This window comes from Heteronotia binoei, chromosome 21 (assembly GCF_032191835.1).
Source record: "Heteronotia binoei isolate CCM8104 ecotype False Entrance Well chromosome 21, APGP_CSIRO_Hbin_v1, whole genome shotgun sequence".
Taxonomy (NCBI): Eukaryota; Metazoa; Chordata; class Lepidosauria; order Squamata; family Gekkonidae; genus Heteronotia; species Heteronotia binoei.
In genome coordinates this window covers 36,554,834-36,562,360 of record NC_083243.1, presented here as the reverse complement: position 1 = coordinate 36,562,360, position 7,527 = coordinate 36,554,834, and the positions used below count along the sequence as shown (strand labels likewise).

At 44.4% G+C, this 7,527-nt stretch overlaps 1 protein-coding gene across 1 annotated transcript; it reads right to left on the bottom strand.

The window, feature by feature from the left end:
• Window positions 1-237: 237 nt before the first annotated feature.
• Window positions 238-6,984, bottom strand: LOC132589560 (alpha-1-antitrypsin-like). Its single transcript, XM_060262327.1, has 4 exons — window positions 6,630-6,984; window positions 5,022-5,292; window positions 2,817-2,949; window positions 238-429 (listed from the first exon to the last, which is right to left on the bottom strand). Exons 1-4 carry the CDS (start codon window positions 6,982-6,984, stop codon window positions 238-240), a joined length of 951 nt encoding a protein of 316 aa, XP_060118310.1.
• Between the last annotated feature and the right edge of the window lie 543 nt (window positions 6,985-7,527).

The window sequence follows — 7,527 nt, the reverse complement described above, 5'->3', positions numbered from 1 at the left end:
GAGGACCCTGTGGCTCATACCTCATCATCTTAACCACTAGGTTACATCTGCTGCCATACTGACAATGATGTATTCTTTAAACAAGAAATTCTGTACAGGAGAAAGAACAAACAGATTTTTTGTGTGTGTTTTCATATCATGTTATTTTTTTTTTATTTGCTCTGGAAGAAATTGTTTGCACACATTACGCCGGGACTTGGGTGTTATATGAGCCTCCCGAACATGGCAGCTGAGTGATTAGGGTTCATTAGGATTCACAACATTCCCGAACAATAAGGTGATATTGATAATTTCGTTATAAATAACAAATCTGTAGGGCAAGTATATTTTCATTTCGGGAGGCACAGAAGGTTGGACCAGTTCAATGAACATGGCAGCAGCAGCTTCAGTGCCATTCTTATGGATACTCATATGAGCTTTGTGGCCAGCCTGCAAGGAAAGTAAAAGCAAGAATTAATTCCAAAAAAAATGGGGGGAGGGGAAGTGAGCAACTTTGTTTCTGTTCTAGTCCTCCAAATAAAAGAAAAGTATTTAATATCTTAGGAGATTAGGGTTTGTAGAATCTTTCCGGTTCAAGTGCCGTGTTCTACTGGAGAAAGTTTTTCTTCCAGACGTTTTGTTCTCAGCTGCGGAGAACATACTCAGTGGCGTTGCAGCCAGAGCAGGCGTTCTGACCTTCTTGGCTGCTGTACATTGAGTGAGGCAAGGGCTGCTGGAGAGCTGCTATTTCTAGGCTGGAGGGGGTGTGGTGAGAGGGCAATTGTGAAGTCAAGGAGAGCTTGGCCATTTGGCTGGTGTACCACCCGCCTAACACCCCAGCCAGTGTCCTGCCTGCCCTGATGGAGGCGGTGTCTGCCTGGGTGTTGACGTATTCCAGGATTTTAGTCCTGAAATGACCACACTGAGGATGCAGTGTCCATGCTGAGGATGAAACCTCCTTGCAGACTAAGGATCTAATGTCATTCATGGAGACATTAGTGCTATACACACCATCGGTGCCAAGAGTTGAGTCCCCAGTCCAGTTTAAGAGACTCAATAGCCAGAGGTCTAAGTGAGGTGATCCGGAGATCCTTTTATTGCATATCGATAGCAAGGAGGAAAAACAACTCTTATCTCTCTGTACCAACAATCATCCCTGAGTTTTTCCTCAGGGTTCCTTCACAAAACATAACATATTATACAATTTTGATAGCAAATCAGGTCTAGTTGATTGGTCACAAAGTTCTTGCTTCTAGTCTTTTGGTGCACCTCATTGGTCCAAAGGACCCTCATCTCTATTTCTAGATATAGGAATTCACTCAAGATGAGATAATTCCTTTGAAACAACTTTGTTCTGTACCCCAATGCCTCCCACTGGCATCCGGATGGAACTCTGTGGTTATGGTGGTCATCTAAGAATGTGCATATAGCCGAGGATGTTGTTCAGGTTCTTTGTTTAGATTTTTGATTTGGTTCCAGAAAATGTGTTAATAAGCAAAATCTCTACTATGTAGAGAACTGAGATCTTATTGTTGATAGACCTGGCATTGCACAGCACCAGTGTCGGAGAGGGGTAATTGCCCCCCAAGTTCGGAATAAAAAGTCAGACACAATGCATTGGAATAAAATTGGGCCACTTTATTAAATATCAAATAAACGGCAAGGGCACCCCACCAGTGGCCTGGCCAGGGCTAGGGGTCACCGCAACTGCTCCCCTGCCATTAGCGGGTGAGAGACCCAGCACCCCAGCCAGAGATGAGTGACTCAGCTCTTTCCAGGCAGGCCCAGCAGGGAGGCACGCACCAGAAAGCCCAGACCCAGACGCACGTCTTGACGGAAAGGCATCCTCTAGCCGAGCCTCCAGGATGGTCTGCATTCTCCAAACCCGGGACTCCAAACCCCAAGGTTGCTCATGCTAGACCCCTAATTCCCCAAAAGGGGGATGCTTCACAGTCCTCCCCTAGCCGCATAGTGTCCTAAACCCCAAAAACCTTCCAACTAAAGTGACCACCTATTTAACAGCACCTCCCGATAGCCAGTTCCACAATCCGCTGCACTGCTATGCAGGGTAGGCAAAAAACACACACCCAGCAACAGCTAATCTGCTGGGGCGTAAAAAATTCCTACCCAGCTTCCCAAATGAGGCAATCAGCAAACGCCTACATAACAGACAGGGCGGGTGGGAGGGCCGATCTTCCTAGGACTGACAGGAGGGAGCGGGGAGCTAGCCGTTAAGACTAATGGGCGACCTCTGCCTCTTCCCTTCCAGGGAGGCAAACCGGGCTAAAGCAAGCCCCAGATTCTTCCTTTCTTCCTGGATGTTAACCAGACTCCTGGTTGATTGAAACGGTGGTATTCTCAGCCCTCTGATTCCATTTGGCAGGCTGTAAAAACTACAGCTCCCAACAACCCTAGCAGGAAGAGCCATGATTGCAGAGGCTTTACTTTGTACCCAGGAAGTTCCAGATTCAGTCCCTGGCACTTTCTCTTCATTTCTAAGCATTTGCAGGAATACTTGTAATAATGTGGTGGTCTTTTCCTGCTACTAACCCATACACATAGAGCCCTCAAAAATAATTTTTTCTAAGGAAAATACTCATATCTTTTTGCAGAAGGGAAAAATCCACCCAGATACACCACACATGAACAAAAAGCAGGTACTGACCAGCTGGTGTTAACCAGAGCCTCCTGAAACATTCTCAGCACGAGCATGATGTCATATGGACACTTCCCCCCAACAGTGGGGCATCGCACTATAGCCACATGGAAATTCTTTCCGACTATTTTGTTCTCTATGGAAAGTATCTGTGTTGCAAAATGAATTTTAGGAAGTATACCTTGCACATATTCAGCTCAGCTTTCCTAAGAATTCCAGATTCGTCTGAGAATACATCAATTGTAACTAAACTTCTTGATATCTCTTCAGCATCAATTGACTGTGAAAGCATCGGAAGGTACAGATCTATCCACCTTTTCAAAAAACACATAATGTATTGAACACTGTATTGAACTTTACAATTTGATTTAACACAAAACAAATAGCTTGGATTTAAAAACAACCACATGTCCCAATGATCATTATAGCAATGGTGTAACTCTTCACCTTGTACTCAGAAAGCTAGCTAAAATGGTGGGTTTTAATAGGATTGTGAGTTAACGTGTAATATTCTGACTGTGAGCAAGAACTGTTGGAATATGCAATGCCTGCTGTGCAACAAAAGAGAAAAAGCTTTTGCAGGGAACAGCAGGTGGAAAGCTTGTCAGACAGAAAACTGGGGTCTCTATTGTTCTCCACTGTAAGTGGAGAGCAAGTTTGGTGTGGAGAGCAAGTTTGGTGTAGTGGTTAAGTCCACGGACTCTTATCTGGGAGAACCGGGATTGATTCCCCACTCCTCCACTTGCACCTGCTAGCATGGCCTTTGGTCAGCCATAGCTCTGGCAGAGGTTGTCCTTGAAAGGGCAGCTGCTGTGACAGCCCTCTCCAGCCCCATCCCCCTCACAGGGTGTTTGTTGTGGGGGAGGAAGGAAAAGGAGATTGTGAGCCGCTCTGAGACTCTTCGGAGTGGAGGGCGGGATATAAATCCAATATCTTCTTCTTCTTCTAAGTGTCATTTCCTTGTGTGTCTGCCTGGAATTCTAGTCTCAGGCTACATCTGCCAATTTCTGAGAACGCATAGACTCTTTCTTTTCCATGAGCCACAGAGCACTCTCCCTCTTTGTATCGCCTGTACTGGAGTTCCTTGAATAAAAAAACTTGTTCTTTAATCAGCTCATGTGACTCAAACTGAGTACTCATTCTGCCAAGGTGAAACTCATAGAAACTGCGACTTCAGGTTTGCTTTCAGAAGGGGAACTTTCTGAGCAACTGGGCAATTTTTGTACATGAGACAGATAAGTTTTTTTTTTCATAAGCAAGAACAGGAAACTCCTGCATGTGTGACTTTCACTGGACCATTTGTTTCAGGCAGGCCTCAGATTCAGCAGGCGCTCACAGGAGCACAGCTCCTGAACCTTTCTGAGGGTTTCCCCTCCACCTACTTTGTCCATTGAATAGTAGGTACAGCTGCACAACAATCCCTGGATTAGGAGAGCAGCCAGCCAGCCAGCCACCAGGAGCTTTGCCATGCCCCCAGCAGCCCTCATTAACTCCTGGACAAGCCTGGGCTACCCACTTCTTATATGATTATGTGGCGGGTGGCTTGCTGGCCTTTTGACTGGGGGGGGAGCAGCCCAGGAGAGCCCCAGGGGAGCTAAGCCTGCTTGGGCTGGCTGGATCTCTAGCCAGTCCAAGCAGGTCTCACTCACTCAGGGCTCTCCTTTTTTGCATCGAGTTGCTTTTGGCTGGGAGGGGGGGCAGTATATGCTAATGAGATGTTAATGAGCTCTGCCACCTATCTTTCTACAAAACAACCCCTGGTTTCAGGGCTTGAACCTGAAATATTGCCCAGTTTCATTGAGAATCACAAATCTCCAGGGCTTTTTCTTTTGAGCAGGATCACTCAGGAACATAGTTCCAGCTGGTTTGGCACCACGGGGTGTGGCCTAATATGCAAATGAGTCCCTGCTGGGATTTTTCTACAAAAAAGCCCCTGAAAGTATCTATGAACCATTCCACTATAGATCATTGATCTATATTATCAGCATCTTCCAGAACTTCTCCACTTTTTGAATCTCTCAGAATAAAAACTCTCTCACATCTGATGGGAATGAGAGATGGTCATAAATTAAAGTTTCCACTGCCAGGTTAGTAGGGACTGGAAGTATCCTCAGCCTACTTACCATATTCTACTTACCATATTTAGGGGAGGGACGGTGGCTCAGTGGTTGAGCATCTGCTTGGTAAGTAGAAGGTCCCAGGTTTAATCCCTGGCACCTCCAAAAAAAGGGTCCAGGCGAATAGGTGTGAAAAACCTCAGCTTGAGATCCTGGAGAGCCGCTGCCAGTCTGAGTAGACAATACTGACCTTGATGGACCAAGGGTCTGATTCAGTATAAGGCAGCTTCATATGTTCATATGTACCCACTTCATCACACTTAGCTTACCTTGGTCTCAGTGAATCCTGCCATCTTTGAAGAAGCTTTTCCCCCATGGCCTCTTCCACCAGCCTCATTTTCCCAGGCTCAGGTAGAATGAACAATGCAGAAGCATTGCTTTTGTAAGGAATCTGCACCACCTCACAGGACAGCTCCTGATCATGATAAGTGTTGTAGTAGCCGGCTTTATGCATCATTTCAACCTTCACTGTTGTAACATTATCCACAAAGAAGTCCTGTTCTTGAGTAGGCTGGTTATAGAATGGATTCTCTGTATAGGCTTATGAAGACAAAGAAAAAGATGGGGGTTAAGCCAGAAGGTGGGCTCATACAGAAGCTGAAACAAGACTTGTGCACTATTATATTCTGAATTCTTATATTCTGAATTAAGCATTGCACTGGATTTGATTGTGACCTTTCTGAAGAATTAACGGTTTGTGGTTGAACACTGGGGGAATCTTTGAATTGCTATTGTTCCATTATTCATTATAGGGGACTGGGGGGAGGCTGGAGTGGCTGTTTTTCAACCAAATGACAACAAGCTATCAGGAATCCAAATGCTGCAAGTGAATTGGACCAGAGGAACCAGTTCTGCAGGTGCCCCCACCCATTCTATTTGTCTCCATTGTTTCTTGGGGTGGGGGAATGCAAAGAAACCAATAGCCAAACACAGAATAGCAACCACCAGTCAAACTGGCCTCCAAATGCAAACAGAATCAACATCAAACTGGAGAATCTGAGGTAAACAACCTTATTTTTAAAAATACCTATAAGTTCACTTATGCTAAACTGTTACTAAAACTAAAACTAAAAGAGAGCCAGTTTGGTGTAGTGGTTAAGTCTGTGGGCTCTCATCTGGGAGAACCAGGTTTGATTCCCCACTCCTCCACTTGCACCTGCTAGGATGGCCTTGGGTCAGCCATAGTTCTGGCAGAGGTTGTCCTTGAAAGGGCAGCTGCTGTGAGAGCCCTCTCAGCCCCACCCACCTCACAGGGTGTCTGCTGTAGAGGAGGAAGATAAAGGAGGTTGTGAGCCACTCTGAGACTCTTGTTCAGAGTGGAGGGCAGGATTTAAATCCAATATCATCATCATTATCATCATCAAAACCTCACTAGAAATTTTGTTCAGAACCTGTGGCAACAATTAAAATTTAAATACAAACAAACAGGCAAAGCCCGTTATTCTATGGAACTGTTCCCCCCAAAACACAACAAAGAAAAATTCTCAGAATGACTGTAGACCAACAACAATAAAAAAGAGAAGCAGAAGATTGCAAAGAGGATAGACTTTTAAAAGTAACAACTCCATAAAAGCACATTAAAAAAAACTGTTTAAAATTGTAAAGCAAGCCAAAAGAAGAGAATCCAGTCCTTTTAAGAACAGCAGAAAACAAAATCAAGGAAAACTATTCTTAAAGCTTAACTTCAGGGCAATTGGGGACTCTTGAACTCATGCCATGAATGGATTTACTGGAGGCAGATGATAATATCCCTGACAAGAAATCTGCTGCAAAGGACAACATTTGGAATACAGACATCTAATGTTAACCAAATAAAAGTTATATGTATATAAAGAAAGGACTAAATGCAAGTGAAAACGAGATTTGTCTTGCCTTACCATTCAGGAAAATATAGTTTATATAAACCATCACAAACTCAGGATCAAGAACCTTGATGAGGTCAACTAACTTGCCATAGGCACTGTCTGTGGCGTTGATAAGGTCCTCAGCTTCTACAGATGTAGGGAAATTTTGGTGGAGATTTTCAGCATCATCCAAGAACTTCTGAAGCTCTTGTACTTTGTCGTCTGTAAAAATGGCATTCCCAGTGTTCATCTGGAGTTCAGCCTCAGGGCACTTTAGCACGTGAAGGAAATTACGAATACCTTCCTTCTTCTTCTGCTCACTGAGTTCTTTGGGATTGAACCCAAGTTTTAAAAAATGGTGCCTCAGAGTGTCCGATTCAGCCCCCATGGATAGCATGGCAAAGGGAATGGAAATACCCACAGGGGAACAGAAAAAATTCTTGCCAATGGCCTTTAAAGCAAGATGGTGGCAGTATTTAAAAGCAACATCATCATTGCCCTGGGCTAATTCCCAACTGGTCAAAGTTTTGCTTCTACCTTTATCTTCATCAGGAGAGTGGTGGTCAGGATGTTCCCAGATCTCAGGAACAAGATGGCAGTGGGCCAAAGCACAGAGTCCAGCAAGCAGCAAAGAATGATAAAAAATGGACATTTCAGGGGTTAATCTGTAAAGGAAGAATCATGTTCTTGATGCATAATTTGGTAACATAATGAAAGATACAGCTGCTCATCCATATGAAGTACAAATTTTATTCATTGCATGATTTCCTTGGAGATGTTTCATCTGGAAGTGTCTCCTGATTGTGGGTGTTGATTTCTGCTCAGGATTACTCTGACTTCAAGCAGGGGAATACGAGGGCTCTTTTGCCTCTGCATAGAGTACCCCCCCCTCTGATTTTACTTTTGGCTAACATTCATGTCATATTGCTGA

Excerpts from the sequence above, each read along its gene's own strand:
- LOC132589560 (XM_060262327.1), bottom strand. The coding sequence starts at position 6,984 with ATGGGGGCTGAATCGGACACTCTGAGGCACCATTTTTTAAAACTTGGG. Across the intron at positions 2,950-5,021 it reads CAGGATTCACTGAGACCAAG|GTGGATAGATCTGTACCTTC; the intron begins GTAAGCTAAGTG and ends TTTTTTGAAAAG. Across the intron at positions 430-2,816 it reads CTGAGCTGAATATGTGCAAG|GCTGGCCACAAAGCTCATAT; the intron begins GTATACTTCCTA and ends CTTTCCTTGCAG.